General features: G+C 36.9%; 1 protein-coding gene across 2 annotated transcripts; it reads right to left on the bottom strand.

Annotated features, from left to right (window-relative positions):
- Nucleotides 1-1200: 1200 nt before the first annotated feature.
- LOC135111052 (anaphase-promoting complex subunit 1-like) lies at nucleotides 1201-24543 on the bottom strand. 2 transcript variants are annotated; one of them, XM_064023960.1, is made up of 21 exons: nucleotides 23975-24543; nucleotides 20603-20804; nucleotides 20113-20341; nucleotides 19018-19112; nucleotides 18543-18699; nucleotides 17921-18066; nucleotides 17349-17629; nucleotides 14051-16790; nucleotides 13250-13558; nucleotides 12234-12368; nucleotides 11338-11511; nucleotides 11027-11151; nucleotides 10550-10708; nucleotides 7116-7275; nucleotides 6116-6213; nucleotides 5586-5717; nucleotides 4671-4845; nucleotides 3432-3668; nucleotides 3042-3270; nucleotides 2429-2551; nucleotides 1201-1619 (listed from the first exon to the last, which is right to left on the bottom strand). In XM_064023960.1, exons 2-21 carry the CDS (start codon nucleotides 20747-20749, stop codon nucleotides 1519-1521), a joined length of 5952 nt encoding a protein of 1983 aa, XP_063880030.1. In that variant the 5' UTR covers nucleotides 20750-20804; nucleotides 23975-24543; the 3' UTR covers nucleotides 1201-1518. The 2 variants fall into 2 exon arrangements, with proteins under 2 accessions (XP_063880030.1, XP_063880031.1); XM_064023961.1 differs by having other exon boundaries at nucleotides 17349-17500.
- Between the last annotated feature and the right edge of the window lie 57 nt (nucleotides 24544-24600).

Raw genomic sequence — 24600 nt, 5'->3', positions numbered from 1 at the left:
TGTCTTGGTAACATTTCCTCTTCCATTCCCGTTATGTGTCCATACCATCGTAGTCAATTTCTTACCACAACCTCAGGCTCTTACTGTAGCTAATATTTTTATTTTCAACTTATTATGCTGAAGTTTTCTGGGAGAACATAACATCATAAAATAGTAAAAGAATATTGTATTCCCTGTTTCCCTGCCCTTCCCCCCAATCCAAGAGTTATGCTGGGCTCTGGACAAATACAAGTTTTATATACAAATAAAGAGGAATGGTTTAAGAGACAGTTTGAAGAGATGAGTTGTTGAGAGAAAGTGTATTAGCAAGAAAGTGTAAATGTTGACAGGAAAGGAAAGACAATGGAGCTTTAACATGAAAAAAGTGAAAGCTGACAATGTAGTATATTTGGCAATAATGTATGGAAATGGGACATGGAACCTAAGCATAGAATACATTAGGAAGCATGAATCAACAGATGTGGTGCTAGAGGAGAATGCCAAGGATGGCATGGCTGACAAATCAACAAGTAGTCAGGAGTGCCTACACTCAAAATTTCCCATTGAAAACAATCACAGCAATAGAGAACTTAACTTCTTAGAGCATGCCCTCCTTTCCCATACCACTGAATATCTAATCCCAATAGCCAAGACTAACTGAAGGTCATGAAACCACTTTGCAACCATGTTTGTATATCTGGAGAGACAGCCCCCAGGTTCTTACACTAAATCAGTTAAAATTAATCCCCACATGGTCCAGATTGTATGTCTTCACTAGCACTCAATCATTGGCCTCAATTAGAATGTCTTTCCTGTTATGAAAAATTTGTTGCTGTTGTTAGTAGTGTTGATGGAGTTCATAGAATGTGGCTGTCATCAATGATGGTAGTAAGTTCAATGAACATTTCTTGTTAAGATGGAAACATGGGACATGCTGACTGCTATACCACCTCAGCAGGTGACTTACTTCCAAGCTGCATCTTAAGGATTTCATGTTTGTACTAAAGACTTCAAATGCCAATTTTCAATGTTTTCTCAACTTAAGACAATGATTTAGTAATCACAAATCCTTTCCTTGTTCCTAAGTTTGAAGATAAAAAGGATAATTGTCAACATCAAAGATTCTGGACTACAGTAATTCTTGAATTCCAGATACTTCCACAGTTGTAAAATATGAGTCATGTATTAAATGCAATATTTGGTGCAATAACAACTTCCATATTTTAGCAAGGCTTTATTACTTGCCAAAATGTACTAAATATAGATATAAGAAAAAAAAAAAAAAACATTGGTAATACAAATAATTTTTCTTGTTTAATGCTGGATAAGCACTGAAGGACAGGTTTTTCTGTGGCATTTTCCATAGCACAAGTGATCAATGAAATTCAATCTGTTTTATAGGCTGCATTTATGTTTCTTCAAATAACAACATATGACTGGGATTTTCTTCAATAAAAAATTTCAAGTAATTTCCATACATGTTTCATATGATAAAATTGTTGTGAATATAAAGGGACTTTCAATATTGCACTGATTTCGTCAATGAGAATTGAAAAGTATCTTTACAAGAGATGACACAGCAGCAGGCTGCACTTGAGCTTTCCTTAAAACAGCAATCAAAGGAAGAGGGTCCAAGTAATCTGGAGAGGGGAAAAAAAAAAAAAAAAAAAAAAGGAAGAAAACATATCAACATGAGAACAAACCTTACTACTGTAATGCATATATTCTTTCATGTACTGCTTAGCTGAATAATAGCAGAGGAGGTAGTCGTAATAATGATATCAAAGACAGGAGAGGCAGATGGCTGATTTTCACTATAATACTTTGCTTACTGATACAAACTGTGTAAGTACTAAATCATTCAAATGTGAGGTTTCCTCCCACACTGTGACAGCTGGGAAAGTTTTCCACTTAAAGACAAGAATGTATGCAATTCTTGAGAAAAAAAAAAAGAAGTTATTTGTACCATCACTACTAAGCCACTGCCTCCCCCTTTATGATATCAATGTATTTGCAAATTAACTGTACTCCACATATCTTATAGGTGACTTAGTAATTCCAAAATAATTTACAACACTAGCTTCAATTCAACATGTGGGAACCTGATACCAGTTAAAAATGTTCAACATTTTACTGAGGGTTTGATTTAGTTTTAATGACATGCTGCACAATTAGCAAAGAGACACAAGTGACTGCTCTATCATATCGCTCTCATTCCTTCACACATTTATTTAATCTTGGAAAAGTAATTACTGTATTCTTAGGCACTTCATCTGTGACTCTCACCATCACATTTTTGCCTATCCTAAATATTCTGATGATGCTTTCACTTTGTATGGGAACATCTGTGGCAGATGGTAGTGATAGTGGTAATGATAGTGGCAACAGTGGTGTTGATTTGTTCTTCCTAATGAGCAAAAGTCTTGGCTCAACAATAATGCAACCTTACCTTTAGTAGATGGCAGGTCAGTAAATGCAGGAAGGTGAAGCATTACAAGTGTAAAAGCACACTTGGCAGAGTACTGCTTGTCAGTGTCTCCCTTCAGGTATCGCACCACCTCCTCTTGCGTCTCTGCAAAGTATTTATTTCATAGACAAACTAAACTGTAAATTTTCACTTCTAAATTATGAGGAGTAAAGTCTGAACATAGGCACTAGTCTTCTAATTTACATATAGATTTTTTATTTACAAATTTAGTTATCCAATGATAAGAAAATTTTGAATTTGCATGGTATAAATAAATTCTAAATCCATTAGCTGCAGGGTTATTTGATATCGGTACTTCTTTTTTATGTAAAATTAATACTTCATGAAGTAGGCTGCAAGTTATATGATAAAGTAACATCTGCACCAGATGTTAATTTTCCAACAATGTCAATTCAGTGCTGAGTGTTCTCCTCAATACTGAAAGGACTGTCAATAAGGAATTCCTTCTCTCCTGATCAAATAATCAACCAGAAGCCTGATGCCTCCCTGATGATAAATACTTATACATAATAAAGATAACAAGTGCCTGTGTCAATACTGTGAGCTAATGAAATAACTGAGAGAATGTATTCACCTTCAAGCCATGTATCAATAACAAGTTCCAATCGCTTGCTCAATGACAAAGCTTGTTCAGCAGAAACAAGAGGCCTGGTTTTCCCCTTTGTGGTGTTCTCAAAATGGGAAGAGCAATCCCTGTTTTCTTTATTAAGGTTGTGCATAAAGTGTGCCGCTCGAACTATCAGCTTTACGTGCCACAGCAGCAGACCGGCTCGCTGACTTAAGTTGGAAATTCTTCTCACACCCTGAAGTACATTGGAATTTAGCAGTCACATACTTTACACCAATAATGATGAAACATTTACGTGTTATACATCACACTTTGCTAACTGAAAAGTGATATCTCAATTAAACATTTGACAGCTCACTCATACTGTGCAAAAAAATTGGTAATACATAGACTTACTTGGAGTGCAGCAAGCCAGTTGGTTATTGCCTGAGGTTTCCCTACTGATAAATACTCATATATAATGGTAACAAGTGCCTGCGTAAAAGCTGCATCTCCATCATCCATCTTTGATGGTTCTGGTGTAGACACACTTGATGAGCCCTTGCTGACAGGTGAGCTGGCAGGTACTGCCCCACCAACCATACTGTGAACAAGCCTTGCTGAACATCCACTCACTTCTTCCAGCACAGAACTCTACAAAAAAATGAAATTCATGTATATGCTGCATTTTTTTGCAGTGTGATCTTATAAAATACCATTGGTAATGTAAGGCTATGCTTATTATTATCTAGTTATGGTATAAATTTGGCACCCTGTAGTAAGCATCTGTTTTGGTTAAGTTTCAAATGTACATCAGTGTGTGGAGGAATTTTTCTGATTGGAAGCCTACAGTGTCACGATAACAGACATGTTCAGGGCAAATGTGGTATGTTGGAATTCTAAGATATACTATTGTTGCATGTTACTTTATCAATAATATAGAATAAGGATGATGTAAATGGGAAATGGAAGAGTGATTGAATGTATGTATAACTGAGGACTGACACATGGAATATTTGTACTGCAGAGATGGCATGACACAATGATGAGCCCTTGCTGACAGGTGAGCTGGCAGTTAAGATAATTTCTCAAATAATTTTTTATTATAGATTCAGTTGCTTCACAATAGATTTTTCAGAAAATACTAAATCTGAAACCTGTGAGACCAATGCATTTAAGAGGAAGAAATGATAAGATGAAAAATTGGAATATGTAAGATGAAATCTTTGGAAAGGAGAATGTGGAGACTCCTCTGTTGGAGTTACTTCACTGAAGGAGTTCCAAGACACAGGGAACAGAACAGATAAGTACATTTACAGAGAAAACAATAGAGATTTTTCAAGTGCTAGATGATATATATATATAAATTATGGGAATAATATGAATTTAAAGGTACTATCTCCATGAGGATAATTAAATGAAGTTCAAGATTTGTTTTGCTTTCCCAAGACCAACTTGCTGTGAAATATTACCTCCTTCCTATACTCATTTAGTCAGAGTTCAAGATGTAGATTGTTATTTAGTGATTGATTAGCTGCTAGATGGGGAACCATGACTCCTTTCAGCACTTCCAAAGTAAAAAGGCAATTAATAGGAGCTTTGGAGGAACAAAATAAAGAAATAGTAATGGTGATGACAGAGGTGACCTTGACTTGCCTTAATAGTCCAGCGAGCTGAGTCGTCCTGTGTAAGGAGGTGAGCCAGCTTGACCTGGAGTCCTGAGGGAGCAGCACCATAGGGATAGCGGCCATCCTTTAGTTTGACAGCAAGCCCATCACCACACCTCAGTAGTGCTTCCAGAATGCTCCATGACTTGTTGCCATTTGAAAATCTACAAATTCATATTTCATTTATGTTCTGCTGAGACATATCTATAATTTTTTCCCTGAAATTCAATTGAAGCATTTAACTAAAAGCAAATACACATACTTTCATGTGTACAATCAATTAATGACATAATTTATGTCCCAAAAGTTGATGTGTGAATAATGCATCACCTCAAATACTACATATACCTTCCAATCAGGTTGACCCTGTGGTAGCAGACATCCTCTTGAGTCCAGACCCAAGATGTATCTTTGTTATTTAGAATATCAAATTAATCCAGAAAAGATTTTTTTTATGCATGAAGTTCATCATAAATTACATGAATCTATACAATATTGGTCTAATTAGCTTCCATAATAGATTACAAACAATGGGGAAGAATTTCACCCTTTAAATCTGGTAAATTAACCATCAAAAGGTGTGTTTGCTCCTCAGACATCTTTGGTTCATATTACACTATTCTGAACCATATTGTCTGTTGCACTTGAATCCTGTGCTCATTGCCAATTACTGCAGAGGGTCTTTTCTTTGCAATAAAAACTCATAAAACTTTTGCTTAAATGAATACTAAATTATACAAATGATCAATATTTCTATTGAATTAGGGTTTAAATTTACATATGTAATATAATTTTATCTATTTAATCATTCATTATCATTATTATCTTTTAACATGCTACATGCAAACATCCACACTGATCCTATGTCATATCAAAATTAAAAGATAAATTCATAAACACACACCTGACAGGCCAGTACCGGTGGTCACTGGCATCTCCTTCAATGATAATCTCAGACAATTTGGAGAGTTCAGGCAGCATCAGTGGTGCTAAGGCCTCATATGATTGATTCTTGTACTGCTTGGTGTCACTGAATCTGCAGAATGGCATGACAAAATACAGAAAACTATAGTAAAACTTCTGATAAGATATTTTCTTTATACTGGTTTACTGTGCCACACAAAAGCAATTGATTTACTTCAGTGTTTTGCACTGAGTGACACCCTCTCAGGAGTCATTCCTTCAGGGAACATTACTTACTATACAAGTAACTTTTATGGTGAATGAAAATATTAATATAATTTCAAGAAGGAATTAACTAATTTCAAAACATATTAATTTAAATAAATTATTATGCAAAACTTTGAAAAATAATCTCTGACCGAGACATGACAGTTAAGTAGGAAAGGGCAAAATAACACTACTATCAATATTATAAAGTACATTAACAATTATTGTGGCTAGAATGCATTTTAAAATTCATTCATTACATACCTAACAGTGACACTGACTTGACAAAGTCTCCCTGTGTCCACATCAACTGGCATCAAGAGTCTTGGTTCTGCTGCCAAAACATACAAGTGCCGCAATGCCTGAAACAGTCACGAATTGAAAAAGTGTTGGATTTAAATTTATGAAAAGGAATTCAAACAAAATATAAAAGAATTAATGAATAAATTAATAAATATATCCTCATTTATGTGGCTACACACACACACAAAGGCATACTTCATTAACCAATTCTACATCTTACACAAAATATCCTTGCAATATCTAGTTATACTCCTCTATATTCTACAAACCTTCTACACTCTTACCTCCTCTATTATATACTTTATCGAAATATGTTCGTGCTATTCTACCTTTCATATCTTTCCACATTTTACACTCCTAAGGGAGTAATGATACATTGTCCAGCTTTCAACATTATCAGGCAAGATTTTGGCTGCTATGTGCCAGACAACTGAGAGATTGGTTTATATCAACTTTCCTTCTTCTATTGCTTTCAACCATCTTTCTACTCTTGTTCCTTAAGCCATTTGGATTAAAATGTATAAAAAACAATAATAATCAACTTTATGTATGTCAAATCGCATTCCATTAGTGTATGACCTTAAATGTCTCATCATCTACATGCAAGAATTCATGATAAGGAATGATGAGGATGATGTGGAGAGCATCAGTCACACAGAAACACAGTTCACTGATATAAATGTCATCAAAGAAACTGTTTCTCTCTTTCAAACAACTTTAAATCATTCATCTTTGAGAATCGAGGTTTTATTGAGGTGCACACAATACTACTGCAAATACTTTTATACTTATGGCTGACAGCGTGGATTAGACATAGGTCATTACATACCATGATGACACATCTCACCTATGTATAGCAATAATCACTACAACATAAAACACAATTCCTCTACAAGTCTCACAAAACAACTGCATGATATTTGTAAAAGTGAGATGTTTGTTTCTGAGTAACAAGATTCACCTGCAAGTGGTAGCGGTTATCATTGGAGTGTGTTGGGAACTTTGGGAAGCAAGCAATGAGGAGAGCAGCAATGGCCATGTTGGAGGTGGACAGGGAAAAGCGGCCACCACCTAGGAACAGGAATCCAAGAGCCATGTGGATGGTCAAATGGGAGCCATACCTGTAATAAAGGGATACTTTTAATAAAAACATTATCATCAATCTCACACATTATAACTGAGTACAGTGAGATATCAGGCGCGCGGTGCAACAACGACGTAACCGAGAAATGGAAGTTTCGAGAAAAACGCGCTCAAAGTTAAACACTGATTGCGCACAATAGGATACCCTTAAATAAGTAAGTATTATACATCATTTGAAAGGTCTTGGGTAGTTCTGTTTGGGGATGTAGGTTTCGAAGTGATAGGTGACGATTTTGGGTGGATGACTTACGCGTTAATTAACGCGTATACCGTAGGTAATAATTTTTTTTCCCGATATTGTTTTCATTTGTTAATAATGTGTTAGAGCCTATTACACATAGTATTAGGTGAAAGTTTCATGAAGATTGGTACATAAATAAATTTTTTATGAATTTTTTTCTGAGCGTAAAAAATAAAACTTACTCATTACCGGCACGTTATTTCTCCGCACTACGCTCGACTTTGAGCCTTAGTACAGGTGCTTAGATGGTCGAATATGACTTGGCCGACATCACCACGAGACTTTTACACCCTTCTACCACACGGAGCAGGCAAAAACACGAAATCTCAAATTTCACGGTTACGTCGTTGTTGCACCGCGCGCCTGATATATTACTAAGAGTTAAGAGTGACATTCATGCACTTCAGAAAAAAAAAAAAAAAAAATCTAAAGAAACTGCCACGTATGTCCTAAAAATTGTGTGTAGTATTATATGTACTTAAGACAAAATTATGAAATATTGAAAACTATATTCCAAGAGATGAGCCATACACTAAATGATATCTGGCTGGGTTATATTACCAGGCAATCAATTTCACAAGACAGCTGTAAAATGTGTCATTCCAATGAAGAAACCGCTACAGCCAAGACCTGTGATAACGCAAAACTTCCAAGCTTACATTGAGAGAGAGAGAGAGAGAGAGAGAGAGAGAGAGAGAGAGAGAGAGAGAGAGAGAGAGAGAGAGAGAGAGAGAGAGAGAGAGAGAGAGAGAGAGAGAGAGAGAGAGAGAGAGAGAGAGAGAGAGAGAGAGAGAGAGAGAGAGAGAGAGAGAGAGAGAGAGAGAGAGAGAGAGAGAGAGAGAGAGAGAGAGAGAGAGAGAGAGAGAGAGAGAGAGAGAGAGACTGGAATGTGCAAGGATGAGATAAATTTATGTGAACAATTAAAATTATGATCGAGCCATCATTTCAAGAAATAAGTCAAAGTGATGGTCACTAGGTCTGAGAATCTTTTGGTCTAGATCTTGTCTTTTATCTTGAGATATTATACCTAAAATAAATCTCAGTGCACAAATAAATGGCTTCCTTTAACACAATAAAAGATCTTTAAATACAGAAATTAATATACTCAGGATGTTGGCATTGGAGTTAGATGAAAAAGGGACCTGTGGGAAGACCAACAAAGACCTGGAAGATGTGTGTAGAAGATATAAGATGGATGAACATCAGATAAGATAAGATAAGATAAGATAAGATAAGATAAGATAAGATAATTTATTGGTCACATTGTTATACATATATGCATACATGTGAAATTCTTTTTGGCAAAAAAACAGGCTCCAGAAGTACTATATATAAATAAAAGTGTGTCACAAAAAAGCATTAAAAGAGTTTCTATGAGTAAAAATGGTTAAAAATCACAATACTGCTGGGGACAAAAGTTTTCTTGTACCGCTCCGTTTTTATCAATGGCAGTGCCAGCCTTCGTCCTGACCTTAAAAACATATAACAGTTATTAAGAGGATGAGTTTGGTCCTGCATTATTTTCCGAACTTGTTTTAATGCTGCCTCTTGATATAGATTGTCTATGAATGTTACTGTTGCTCCTAACTTTTTAGCCTTTTTGACTATTTTGTTTAGCTTATTTTTGTCTGATACAGTTAGCTTTTTGTACCAGGTAGTGACAGAAAAATTCAAAATTGACTCTAAGGTGGATTTATAAAACAAGCTGATTATTTTCTTGTCTACATGAACGTTATTTAAAATTCTGATAAAATGAAGTCTTTGGTTGCACTTTTTAATGACTAGATTTGTATTTGCATTGCCTTTGAGTTCATCGTCAATCACAATCCCAAGATATTTATATTCTTTTACCCGTTCCACAGGTTCTCCATTAATACTGATGGGATCTGGTGCCTTTGTAAGCTTTTTCCTAAAATCTATTATCATTTCTTTGGTTTTCTTAACATTCAGTACTAAATAGTTATCTGTACACCACTCAACAAATTTTCGTACCTGAGTTTCATAATTTCTACAGTCATCGTTCAATATCTTTCCTATAATTACTGTGTCATCGGCATATTTGATTATGTTACAGTCATCAAAGACGCTCCTACAGTCATTTGTGTACAGGGTGAATAATACTGGGGACAACACACATCCCTGAGGTGCACCTGTGTTGGTAATGATTTTGTTGGACAGTGTGCTGCCTATTTTGGTGTACTGGGGCCTTTTTGCTAAGAAACTAAAAATCCAGTTTAAAAGGTTACTGTTATAGCCCATCGCTAAAAGTTTCCTTAAAAGTATATGGGGCTGTATAGTGTTAAAAGCTGAACTAAAATCTATAAATAAAATTCTAATTGATGAATATCTTTGATCTAAGTGTTTGCTAATATCATTCATAAAAGTTAAGCTTGCATCTTGAACACTTCTATTTCTACAGTAAGCGAATTGCATTTGGTCTCTAAAACATTCCATTCTATCACATAAAAGGTTTCTAACAATATTCTCCAAACATTTCATAATATTAGATGTGAGGGCAACAGGTCTAAAATCATTAAAAGTATTCGGAAAAGGAGTTTTGGCAATGGGTTTAATTTCTGTGAGTTTCCATAGATGAGGCACTTCTCCCTGGTCGATGGAATCTTGGAACAGTTGTGTCAGCACCGGAGTCAGCTGTTCCGCACAGTACTTAATTGCCCGAGCTGGTATCCCATCCGGCCCCGTGGCTTTACTCACTCGCACACGTTTCAGTTCCCTCATCACTGCTTCGTTCGTTATCTCGATTTGTTCGTCTCTCTTGTCGCGTATGACACCCAACACCTCACTTCTTTCTACACTAGTATCATACTGTTCAAATCTAGCGAAAAATGAGTTCATATCATTTACATATGTTACCACATCGTCTGGTTCAGGTGTTATTTGCTTTTTTCTATATCAGCAAAGTGCCTTGACTCCTTTCCAAGAAGAGATTATCTATGATCCCATTAAGAAAAGCAAGTACATTAAATGAATGATGATGGTGGTGAACTCACCCCACTGTTGAGTTTGAGGGCCCCACTCTGGAGCGGAGATAACGCACAATACGTAGCACATCCAGGTCCCCTGTGCCAGCCATCACCATAGACAAGCTCAACAGGATCACATTCAAACAAGTCTCTATGGTGGATTTACCAGCTAGTTCAGCTACACTCCTGTAATTAAGCAACATTATCAAATCTACAAGCAAGGAACATATCTTCATTAAGATCATAATAATAATAATAATAATAATAATAAAATAGTAATAATAATTACAACAACAACAACAACAACAACAACAACAAGACCATTACTAAATATTCCTACTTTTCTTGTTTTGGGAAATATAAAGTTTTCAGAATAAAATTTTTTATCCCTCTGTCTTCAATATCTTTCATGAAAGATATATGCATTCTTAAATTCCATGTTAAGTTCCCATAAAAATACTGTTTACATCTACCATGACTGAGGTGAAAAATAAAGCTACACACCTCTTTGTGAAGTTGGTAAACATGCGTGTGTACTTCCACAGTATCTGGAAGGCTTCATTATTAGCAGATCCAGCAAATTTCAATCCTATGACCATGCAAGAACCAGCCAGTATATTGTAGAAAGCCTGAGGAATGAGTTAAATGAACATTACATAAGAGGTGAAGTATATTACTAAATCCAGCTTTTTAAATTGTATTCTTCTCAAGTAGTCCACCTAAGTTTTCTGAATTACCTATCCTTTATTTGCATTCATCTCACATTCATATCTTTGCACCAATGGAAAATAAAGAGTTTAAAGCAGAATACTAACCTGATGCATTGATTCATAATCTATACCAGGAGTAGACTGATTTCCTCCCCGATGAATATGAGTCAGAACTGAGGGTGGAACATGACTCTCTATCCATTCAGCACTGGGCACCACTTCATCCCACATGATGAGACCTAAAGCCACTGTTCGCAGCAACAGGAAGTCAGGCCGTACCTAATAACAGAAATTGGAACCTAATTTGAAGTCTAGACTTTTAAAACAGGTAGACAAGGAAAGTTACCTTAAAGTGGTAAAAGCATGAGTGGAGATATGAGCTGTAACTGGTTATCAACACATTAGGTCATGTGGATTGTAAGACAACATTAATGAAAAATGTTAAATTTCCCTGTTGCAGAAGAAAATAATGTGTACATCTTAGTGTTACCCTGTACAGCTCCCCCACAACTGAAGTGTCAAGATATAGATCTATTTGATGAACTTTTCAGTATGTGTTATAATATTGTAGACACTTTTAACAGGAAAGGGTTCATAAATAGATTGGAAAGTTCAGTCTCAAGAAAAATTATTAGTCTTTAATATAAAATAAATTACATTTCAAGTTTGGTGACTGATTTCAAAGGTGTTTCATGAATGTGTTAATGCAACAGTGACTATACCTCATCTGCTTCTCCACCTTCAGATACTTCATGTCAGGATGTCAATCAAACAGAAGCCATGTCCCTAATAAATCACACACAACCAGTCAATATAAAAAGTTCCATATATTTGCAAGAACCAGCAAACATGGATGGTCAAGCTATCTAATAAATCTACATGTTGGCCTAACCTAAGAATGTTCATGGGCTGCCACACATATCTTCAATAGATCTTAAAATGTTTTGATTATGTATAAGAATAAGACAAACAAATATATAAAATTTATAAATATGCCTCACCTGATCCAACAGATATGGAGTGTTTGGTGCAACCATCCATTCAGCAATGGCACGGTTATTGGTTTGAAAATATATCATCCCCAGAGCTAAGGTGGCTCCTGGGGCAGTGACATCGATGTTCACGCAGTCTCCTTCCTGTTCATCAAAATATAGTATTAATTAACATTATTTCTGAATACAGTCTTTAGATTATATTGCAGACAATTATATATCATGAATAACTTTGTAGTAACAAATGCAGTTAGATATAAATAGAATAATTTAATCTTTAAAATTTTTCATAACATGTCTTAACATCTAGTAAAAAAAAAAAAAAAAAAAAGAAAAAAAATTAATTTCACTTTAAATTCTTACAAATAAAATATTCAAACTCATTACAGCATAAATTCTACATAGGATGTGATACATAGGCCTGCTTAATTGCTGTCCCTTAAAAAATGTTAAGGAAAAAAAGGACTCAAATTATGCTGGCCAATAAAGTTTCTGTAATATCTTGCACAATAAATGATTACTTTACAAGGCTAATCCAAAGAGAGGAAGCAGACAGAATGTGTCCCTCTGCCACAATGCCTTAAGCAAGTGTGGCATGGTATCTGGCTTACCTCCCCAACCATAACTTCACATAACAACCCCTAGACTCTAGCAACAATGAAGTAATAGGCAACAGCACTGGTATAATCTACTTTAAAGCAATAGGTGGAACTAAGAATCTTGTTTTTGGAGAGGTTGCTTTTAGAATTCTAATTTTGAAACACATACAATGTTAAAACACTGACTAGTGAAAAACTGTAGGAAGAACCAGGTGGTGTCAAATGGACTACTACAGATTTAAGTTCCAAAAGAACTGAAGAACTTAGGACTGATACAACTGATCCAAGTGAAAGCAGAATCAGACATGCATGAGAATGAAGTCATCAGTTGGGTAAAATAATGCAATTCTTAATATACATGCCATAACTTATGACAAAATGTGATAAAAAATATATTTCTACTTACAAAACACATGTACAACAAACCTTTATCTGGTAGCTGGGTGACTTATATTTGTCCCTGTGTATGCCAAATAGTGGCTTCTTATGTCCACCTTCTATGTAGTGATAGAGCTCTCCAGCAATATTCAGGTCAGTAAAACCTGCTGCCTCTCCACCTCTTCCAAACATCACAAGGCCAAGTGCTAATCCAGCTGCCAATGAGTAGGACTCTCGATCATTTGAATTTTCCATTTCAGGGCCTGGAGGACGACCTATTTCCTGCATCAAGACCTCAGCTATGTGGCGATGGGCTGTGTCCTGATACACTAAACCAACACCTATGATGGCTGCAACCTGTTGGAATAATTCTATGTAGTATCAAGATACAAATACAAACTAAATCATCATCATGATTTTGAAAGGGTTCACATATTTGCACATGCACATCATCAAGTTGCACAGCCTCTGAGGTCTTTTCAAATCACAGTATTCAAGATTTTTTCATACCTCTTAAAAAACTACCATCTTTATTCAGATCTCTGATTCTTTTCATCCAATCACGCTCCATCATCTTCTCAACATGCCCAAACAACTTCAGTCTATCTCTTTTCATCACCAAACTAATTAATTCCATTTCTATTCCTTTCCTCAGTTTATTATCTGTGATCCCAGGTCTGTTGTTCAGTAATGCACAATGCATCCATCCATTTGATCCTTCTCATTTCCATTTAGCCAGTGGGCATTATCTTTTGAACATTAAATAAATTCTAATACTTGAGTATGCATGAACATTAAGAAGCCCAGTAAACTGCAACTAAAATATCTTGCAAAAGTGCACTTACTAACCTGAACTGTATGTGGCACATCTAATTCTGTTGATGTTGGAGGCAAGAGACATTCTAAGTGGACGCTAAGGAGTTTAGTGGTCTGAATGTCCATTGTTCCTCTCTTGGCTACCGACATACCCAGCAAGAGCCCAACACATGTCATTTCTTGCCCACGAGCTAAATAGTCATGCATATTGACAGTCACCAGATTCCGGAGATGACCTGTGAGTCCAAGTGCCATTAGGAATCCTGCATGCTCTGTTGGGCTATCAAGAGATCCTTTTGGTTTGTTGTACACAATCCAGGTGGAGTCAATTTCTCCACAATTAGGTGCAATCTTGAGTCCTGCTGCAACACCATTGTGAAAATGTGGCCACATGTCCATGTTTGGAGGTACTTCAATATTTGAGAGATCAATAGTTGTGCCTCTTGGGGGAGCTTTACCTGAAAGGTTGAGTTTAGGAATTGGAAGAGTTTCTGTAATTACTGGTGCAGAAGTACACAATGTAAACATTCCTCGTCCAACAGGCAGTGCCATAGTTCTGATACAAAGAGCATACAAATGTCGCTCTTGTTCTTCAAGGAAGTCATGATCAGATACCTCTGGCCGTTGTACAATGTTAATGGTCACTGCTTTGGAGGAACAAAGCATACGCCGAACCTCAGTTATTCTCTGGTCTTCAATCCATCTGAGAGCCAGCATGTCTGTATCCAGGGTCTCCATGCCATCCTCATCCTCTTTTGACAAATGGGATGTTTTCTTAACTTCTTGCGCTAAATCCTGGTCACGATGACACCGTACTTTAATGTTAAAGGGATCTTTTAGCCTCCCATTGTCAGTGTCTTCATTTTTAGCAGCAGTATCCCTCTGTGCTACTAAGTCAGGTCTGTGAATAAGATTGTAAGCTGAGGCTGGCCAATTTTCAGGGGGCCACATTCGACACATATGCTGAGCATTCATTAGAAGAAGTGATACTCCTGGTGAAAGGAGTTGAATATCCCTTACTGTTAAGCCCAGTTCATCTGTAAGAAGTACTATTTTTTCATGAATATTAGGTCTTCTATCAGTATTCTGGATAGTACTCAAAGGAAGAAAACTTGGAGCAAAAAATTTGTGGTTGTTTGGACTGATGCAGTTCAAAAATCTTTCCACAGGAATATCTTGCAAGTGACAATCAGCAGCTGCAACTGAATACAATAAAACTAGATTCTTGGTAGTTGTGCATACGTGTGGAATACATGGGAAAGGTTTGGGTTCTGCACCTTCCATGATATCATACAAATGTTTCAACACTTGTGGTGGTTGCCGGGTAACATAGGCTGGGCGCACAAGTTTTAGTGATTCTGTCAGTGGAACTTGAGGATGAGGTCCTTGTAGAGGACACACAGTAGGAAAATCTCTCCAGTAATGATGAAGGTATTGTGGGGCTCTCAGGTCTGCAGCAAGCTGATCAAGACAAGGGACAAGCAAGTTGCAGAACTCCCAATGTAAAGAATTTAACTTGAAGTCTTCATACACTAAATGGAGGGCAAAGTGTATGGATGGTAGATAGGAAAATAAAGGTGCATTAACATTGACTGTTCCCCTGCTAACTTCCTGCTGCTTCTGTACAACACCTACTTTCTGTAGGCCAAGCATTTCACTGAGACTGCTCCCAGCAGCAACATGTAAAGGAGAAGACAAGATATACTCCCAGTCATTATCAGAGCCACTGTCTGCAGCTCGAAACTTTTTTGATGCAACCAAAGGACTAAATGCATCTGATGTTTCAACTGGATAAGTCAGAGCAAGCTTATCAGTGTCATATCCTATCATGGATAGCATCATCATTGAAAATAAAATCCATTCACCCTGAGGAGAAAAATCATCCGAGCCTGGTGCATTCCTTGTTGCATACCATTTGTTGATTAATTGAAGTGCTGCATCCAATGGCAATATGAACTTCAATGCAGCAAGGGAATGGCGTACAAGTGGAGAAGATGTCATTTCTGGAAGAGTTATTCTGTACAGATTGCCATTAGCATGTTCAAGAGTTATCCGAGTATCTGTTGCATCCCTGAGAGCAACAATGGCAGAAGAAAGCGGTAAACCAGGATCCTCAGCAAAGGAAGTCTCAATGTGCATTTTCTCAGTCACCACTGGTGATAGTCCAACATCAAACTTTGCATCAGCAGATGAAGGTGGCCGGCTCGAGGTTAGAAGACCTGACCTTCGCAGTGGTGTTGTGGCAGGGCTTTGAAGATGAGAAGATATGTTGAGTGAGGAGAAGTCCTTAAATAAAGATGAATTAAACGCAGGTAATCCACTGATGTTAATGCGACTGACATGAACAGTTCCAGTGTAGAGCAGCAAACTGTTATTACTGTCAACAACTATCATCATTTTCAATGCTCTCAATGGACGAGCATCTTTAGCAGGTATTGAAGAAACAGAGCCAAAGACCAAACCTGACTGATCATTTGCATAATCATACTTGATGCAACGTAGTATTCCTGCTTGTGAAAGCATCAAGCACAGATATTTCTGTTCAACATGGTCTTCTGTTAGGAATGCCCTGGTGGCTCGACCAAGAGAATGATCTGTCCACAAGTGATCAAGACAAATGTCTGGCACAAGGGGTTCTGGCTCAATAAGCGTTTCATTCAGGGATGTCAGTTGTGATGCTCGAGGAGTACGGTGTCCAGGGGAGCGACAGGGGGAGGGGCTCATGGCAAGGCGCATGTGTTGTCCACCAAACACTGATGGTGACTGGGTTCGGCTGTAAAGTCAAGACGGAAATATATATAGCATGTAAAATATTGTGAAAACTAACCCACACTTTGTTTGAATAAGAAATTGTAAAAGATGAGATAACTAACACCAGCCATATGAATGACTGGCACTGCAACTGATGTCAATAACACTTATGTAAGCAGCAACCTGCTTAAAATTTCTAAATATATATAGATATATTTTCTGTGCTAATGACATGGTACAGTTAACTATAAGTTTGCTACGAAATATATTTAGCCACTAATAACTTTAATAAGCTGAAAGTAAATATCAATACTAACTCAAGCATTTCAACACATTTGGCAAGTCAATTTTTCTGCCCCCTCCATTCATGTGTGAATACTACATACTGTCCGGACCAACTGTGAGACAATGGTACGCACTTGCACAATGTATGAATTTCCCTGAATAAGCTTTCATAACTATGCAACTCCTGACAAAGTCAGAATGCTATTGTAATGATGAGATCATCATCACCACAATGAATATAGTAAGGCTGAATCCAGTAAACTTGACAGCAATTTTTCAAGAATCAAATACTCACCTCAGTGTTGCCATGTGACTTCTAGCTGTCTGAGAATGTTGGAGTTTTGGTGTGATCATTGGAGTGGGAAATAATGTTCTAGTGCGGGAAGTGGCAGGAGTTGGAGTGTGCACAGGCACCTGAGTGGTAGGGGAGGTCATGTTGGAGTGGTTCTGGGAGAATGAATGGGAATGTGAGTATGAGTGTAATTGAGTGTAGGAGGCAGCACTGGACAGCAGAGATGTGATAGGCGTATTGTTAAGGCTGGGTTGAACTCCACTTTGAAATATGAGGTTGTTTTCCTGAAACAAAATATTTCTACTAAAATGACATTTCAAGCAAAGTTCTCACTTATTGCATTAGATCATACACATTCAGTGTGGACAAAATCAAATCTTCTGAGCTTAATACTTCATTGTAATTCTTCAAGATAGTGATGAGATCACTCAGAGAGAGAGAGAGAGAGAGAGAGAGAGAGAGAAAAACACACACACACACACACACACACACACACACACACACACACACACACACACACACACACACACACACACACACATTAAATACAGTAAAGTAAGATAAATCATAATTACCTCTGTCTTGGCTCTTCGTATTTTCCATATGGTGTGACTGTTATTGACAGAATTGTAAAGAATGCAGATGGACGGGTCCTGAGACATGAACACAGCCTGCTGTGCTAGGTCACTCATGTAAGAAGGATGAGATGAACCACTGAAGCCTGAAACAAAATATTTACATACTTTGAGTTTGTCACTTGATCTTAAGAACAATAGTATGAGGTCTCATATTCCTAACCAAACAGGACTGAGAAAGAAAGAAAAAAATAATAAAATAAAAAAATAAAAAAATAACTTGGATTGAAAAATTTTAATCAATTTTATTTATTTATTTATTTTTATTTTTCTTGATCACAAACTGCCACAAAAACTAAAACTTGCATTATATATATATATATATATATATATATATATATATATATATATATATATATATATATATATATATATATATATATATATATATATATATATATATATATATATATATATATATATATATATATATATATATATATATATATATATAAACAGTCTGGCAATGTGTGAAGAATGAGAAACAAAGACATCTCATCAGCTTCCTCCCATGTTCTGAATCTAACCTGTGGCAGATTGCTTGAAAGTAATGGTGACTTACCTGCTCTGTAGAGCAAGGGATTTATTTCATCCAGTGGGTGAAGTAAACTATAAAATGTTGGCAAACTTTCACCCTCACTCTTTTGAGAGGCAATCTCTGAGGCCATCACTTGTCGTTCCAGCAGGATTCCATACTTGACTGGCCACACTTTCCTTACCTGGCATAAGATAACATTATAATATATCAGTTTATCCTCTTCTGGAAAGGTTAGGATCTCACAACTTATGCAAATACAAATCCTATAATTTTCTCAAATTGAGTGATTATATTGGAATTACCTTAGGATATGAGGTATGTGTGGTTAAAAGTTTTTTTAGGTTATGTAATATATGCTGTTGGTAGATGAAGTAAAGGGATAATGGACAATCATGTTATGAAACCATAACACCACAGATGAGAATGTGGATGACGAGGGCAAAGGGTGAAGAGTTAATATGTGCTGATATTGATGCTGTAGCAAACAAACAATACTTACCGGGAATGGAAGAGCCACAGAATAGTCATCTCCATCTTCCGTAATAATGGTGAGGCAGTCATTCTCCACAATACAGATACTAGGAAGAGCATCACCTGTATCCAAGAAATAAAAAAAAAAAAAGCTATGTATGTAATGGGCTGTATACTTGACATATTATAAAAAGGGCTATTATGCACCATAAATGAATGCTGTTATATAGTTAAATATTTAGAATCTATAATAGAAAAGGGAAAATGCAACTGGAAATTTTCTGTTATCACTTTAAGAATGACAGTAATGGAATCACTTGGCTCTATTTAACATTCATTAACTTTGAAAGTTATTTGGAGTACAAAAGATTTATATTATCATGTAGTACTATATCCACAATGAAAGATACAAAATTAAATTACAGTAAAAGGAAATTGCCACTGTAATCTGCCAATATTCGATACCCACTCATACTCATTGTATATAATTTTCATTAATGTAAATAATATCAAGTGATTCTCCATCATCTTCATGATGTAATTCAGCAACAGATACTGGGCATGAGTTGAGTAACAGACCTAGCAGGGACATCAAGACAACAACCTGGCCAGTTCTTTGCACCTTTCTCAGGAATTCTTTGCTGCAAACATAGTTTCAGATGTCCTATTCTCCAAACATGCTGATACGGTTCAATTCAAGATGAGAGAGGACATTAAGAAGTAAGAAATTTCAAAACCAAGCTTCCAAAATGTTTTTTTCTTCTCTCCAGCCTAAGATCAGATGTTTTTAAGGACTCTACTTAAATTTTCTTCTTCATAACTGGATGGTATCATTAATAGATCACTGTCTTGACAGGAAGGTGTCTTGGTATTCAAAATTGTTCCAGTTCTCATCAGTTTTATTTTGTTCTTATTTATTTATTTATTTATTTTCTTTTTTATCAAAGGAGGTTTCTCTGCTAAAGTGAAAAATGTAAGATAGCAGGAAAATAAAGGATGCAAAATATAAGGATAGAATATGCCTGAAATAAATAAGATGACTTAAAAATTTGTCATTACCATAATCCCACTGTTATTCTGCACAACAAAAATCAACTCTACAGACCATAGGTATATAATTTACCTGTAGGTTCTTCTGGCACAGGTTCTCCAAGCAAAGGTGGCTGGTCAGGATAGGTGTAAAATGTAGCAAACATAGCATGTACTACCGTGGAGTCACATGTCATACATTTGACAACTTGGCGTGATCCGATTCGCCCTGCTTGGCCTCGTGACCACACAACTCTGGAGCCACTGACATAAAGCTCTTCCTCTGTCAATCCATCTTTGCTGTGGCGTACATCCCACCATTCCTGAAGATAATGAGTATGAAGTAGCTTCCTAAGTTCCTGTCTAATGACAGCAAAGGATCATTAAACTAAAAATACCTTTGTATAGCAGAAATGAAGATATATCTGTTAAAATACCCTAAAACAAATATAATAAAAGTACAAACTATATTCGTTGCTTTTACAATTTGTGAAAGTCAATAAATATCTCCTAAAAATATGTAATTTACTTTACATAATATACATACATGTGGAAAATACTAACATACTTGATGGTGAAAATACCTTTGAGCCATTAATGGAGACTGTGTCCAGCTGTCTCAGGAGGTCAATGTGAGGAGGGACCTGGCTGGGCCGTGGAGGAGGCAGTCCAACCTCCCCAGGATGGTGTTCCAGATAGTCCCGCCCAAAAGGCACAAAATCTTGGTGCATCCCCACATGAGATCATAATGTATGCTTCATTAAACTCATCCAGATTTGAGGAAACCTGAGAATACATATGAAGGAACAATAAGAAACATTATCAGGAAAAGCTTGAAGTATCCATAAGGTCTTAATAAGGAGAAATAAAGATTTTTTAAAGAGTGTGCTTTTAAGGATAAAGAAGATATTTTTAAGGAAAAGATTACAAAACTTTGGGAGAACAATGCTCATAAATGCCACTTGAAAAATAAGAAAGCACTGGGAAATATGAGGTGTGGTCTACAAATGTAACACACAGACAAGAGAGAGAGAGAGAGAGAGAGAGAGAGAGAGAGAGAGAGAGAGAGAGAGAGAGAGAGAGAGAGAGAGAGAGAGAGAGAGAGAGAGAGAGAGAGAGAGAGGAGAGAGAGAGGGAGAGAGAGAGAGAGAGAGAGAGAGAGAGAGAGAGGAGAGAGAGAGAGAGAGAGAGAGAGAGAGAGAGAGAGAGAGAGAGAGAGAGAGAGAGAGAGAGAGAGAGAGAGAGAGAGAGAGAGAGAGAGAGAGAGAGAAACTATTTAAAGACATCCCTATTAAAATTTATGTAGTGCATATGTATTACAAATCCCTCTGCCTGATAAATACTTCAAAACAGTGATGTTTGTCATGACCCAGTTATCTAATCAAAATCATTATTTTTAGCAATTAAAGCTCCATGAATTTCCAAAATTTAGAGTGATAATCATATTCTGCAATCATTACAGGAGTATTCATTTGTTATGTGATTCTAATGTAATTAATTTTTCTTTTTTATGTAAGAAGTCCACTGGCCAAGGGCAATAAAAATTTGAAAGAAAAAGGCTCACTTGAAAGCCAATTTCCAAAGAAAAGTCAAATTGGATAATCAAATACTGGAGGATAAGTGTCTTGAAACCTCCCTCTTGAAAGAGTTCAAGTCACAGGAAGCTAGAAATATAGAAGCACACAGGGGGTTCCTGGGTTTACCGAGAAAGGGATGAATGACTGGAAATATTGGTTAAATCTTTCATTAGAGAGGTGGACAGAATAGGAATGAGAGAAAATGGAAAGTCTTATGCAGCAAGGATGTGGGGGGAGGGGAGGCATTCAATTAGCAAGATCGCAAGAGCAATTAGTGTGAAAATAGCAGTAGAAGACAGCAAGAAATGCAGCATTGTGGTGATGACAGAGAGGCTGAAGACAGTCTGTTAGAGGAGAGGAGTTGATAAGACAAAATGCTTTTGATTCTACCTTGTCTAAAAGAGCAGTATGAGTAGAATCCTGCCATATACGTGAAGTGTATTCCATACATGAACAAATAAGGCCCCTGTACAGAGTTAGCAAATTAGCAGCTAGGGAGTGAGAAAAACTGGCAAAGATGGCTCAGAACATCTAACTTTACAGAAGCTGTTTTAACTAGAGATGAGATGTGAAGTTTCCAGTTAGATTGTTATTAAAAGGATGGACTGGAGATGTTCAATGTAGAAGAAAAGGACAGTTGAGTGTCACTGAAGAAATAGGGAGAGTTATCTGGAAGGTTGTGTTGAGTTGATAGATGGAGGAATTGAGTTTCTAAGGCATTGAACAATACTAAATTTGCTCTGCACTAATCATAAATTTTAGAAAGATCTGAGGTCAGGTGTTCTGTGGCTTCTCTGCACAAGCTGTTTAATTTCTGAGGGGATGGATGTCTATGAAATGATGTGGATAAATGCAGGGAGGTATCGTCAGCATAGAGTGGATAAGACAAGAAGTTTGGCTAAGAAGATTATTGATGGATAATAGGAAGAGAGTGGGTGACAGGATAGAATCCTGAGAAACACCACTGTTAACAGTCAGAAAGGAAACTTGAGATGAAGTTACAGAGAAGGATAGAAGCTGTAGGAGGGTCGTTTGGAAATCAAAACTCTATACCAGACTCTATGTCTGAGGCAACATTGAAAGTTTCACCAAGATCCCTTACAAAAGGATACATGGTTTGTCAACTACCACATAATAATCTCCAAATGACTAAACAGTTAAAGTTGTGGGAATTTTCACATTAAACAAACCAAACATTTCCTAAGTAATCTCTTAACAAGGGTGCTAGACTTCCCGGACCATGGCCAAATGAGTGTACAAATCCTGGGCATTGCATAGAAACTACTTCAATATTTCAACATTAAAACAAGCCAAAATCTACAAACTTAAAAAAATCAGTAAACAAATTGATATAAATAAAATATAAATGAATGTATTGTCTGGCAATGTGTGGCAGGCATAGTTCTGGACACTCACTGAAAATCTTTCTGCAAGTTAACAAAAGCATTCAGGTTGTGGAAAGTGGTTCTTACCCGGCTGGGCTTCCAAAAGGGAACCCCAGCACAACTAGCACGCCAGCCCTAAAGAGGATCACCAAGGAACCCAAAGCAAAAAAAAAAAGGACTGGAAAGTGTGCTATAAGCCCAGAACAAGCATCAAGGGAATAACAGGCTGGTTAGCAGCAGAAATCAAATAGGCAGTCACCCAAGAAGTTAGTGAATCCCTTCTTAAAACTATCAAGAGAATCTGCTTCTGCCACATGGATGGGAAGGGAGTTCTAGACTTTCACCACTCTCTCTGTCTGCCATCACAATGACTGTAAGGAACAAGAATTTTGTAAAGATGTGGTCTTGTGCCAATAGTAGGAAGCAAAGTAAATAAATCAGTAGGAGAAATTAGGGAGAGATCATGAAAATATTCCAACACTTAATAAGGTCTGTCTGCAACAGTCTCCCCTTCACTGAAAATAAGTCCAGATACATAAGATGCTAAGCATATGACATATTCTCAAGACCTTGAATCCTCTATGTCCACTGTCGCTGTAGTGATTCTAACAGCTTTAGGTCAGTGACATGACCAGTATTCCAGATAGTAGATCCAAACTCCAGAAGTGGGCGTATGTGGGTAATAAGGAGAGTGACCACAAACTCGGGGGAGTGGCATAGTGTGGACTTTAACAAACTGTTGGCTGAACCAGCTGCTTTGGATGCAACAGAGCGGATGTGATCATGGTGGATGGCCAGTACTGTCATAAGGTGTAAGGAACGGTGATGTGATTCCTGGGTATAATCTTGTTTGGCAGGAGGCCGACATTGCAGTTTAATATGTCTAACAATCTACTACGTGTGTGTGTGTGTGTGTGTGTGTGTGTGGGCAGGGGTTGAGAGAACACACACCCACACATACACGTAGAGGGCCCCAAGGCTTCCAAACACTTACCGCCCCACGACTCTTTTTGTCCTCGTATCACAGTTCTGGTGAAATACGACGGCATCCACTACTTCATTGGAGACTAAAGTGTTTTGCCTTGAGCTGCTTCATCACCTACATTAAAAAGAAAGCCTAGGCGCCACAACAATACGCCGCGCCAACTTCCCCAAAACAAATACCGCGTTGTCAAATGATCTTGATCTCTGTTTTTGATGAAAGGGTTACTATTTTTTATCAAGGAAGCTAGAGAGTAAGCTTCTTTGATTCCTGCATGGCCTTCTTGATATTTCCTGTCAAACTTTCATATTGGGATTATGGAAATAACTTTAGCTATTCCATTCTAGACACTGCCGCTCCGTGATTTATTTCTCAGCAAAAGAAAAAAAAATGCTTTTCAGATCGTAATCCGTATTCTGCACAATGGAGGGATAAACAGTGAAATTACTGAACTCAATGAATCTAAACCTAACCTAACCTGAGCTACTCCTTAGATAAAAACGCTAATATTATTTTAATATTTTCCTTTCATACTAACATCTATTGGGATGGGGAGAAAGTGTAGCCCAGAATAAGGTTCATTTCATGTTTAGTGTGTTATATTCTTTCCTGATATTCCTTAACTTCCACAACCATAC

This window comes from Scylla paramamosain, chromosome 21, assembly GCF_035594125.1.
Source record: "Scylla paramamosain isolate STU-SP2022 chromosome 21, ASM3559412v1, whole genome shotgun sequence".
NCBI lineage: Eukaryota > Metazoa > Arthropoda > Malacostraca > Decapoda > Portunidae > Scylla > Scylla paramamosain.
The sequence above is the reverse complement of the archived record's forward strand: the minus strand, read 5'-3'. Positions and strand labels throughout refer to the sequence as shown.

Bases quoted from the DNA above. Each gene is read 5' to 3' on its own strand.
- LOC135111052 (XM_064023960.1), bottom strand. From the start codon at position 20,749: ATGCACCAAGATTTTGTGCCTTTTGGGCGGGACTATCTGGAACACCAT. The intron at 18,700-19,017 runs GTAAGTATTGTT...ATCTTATGCCAG, and splicing joins CTGTGGCTCTTCCATTCCCG to GTAAGGAAAGTGTGGCCAGT. The intron at 13,559-14,050 runs GTTAGTAAGTGC...TTATTCCAACAG, and splicing joins ATGTGCCACATACAGTTCAG to GTTGCAGCCATCATAGGTGT.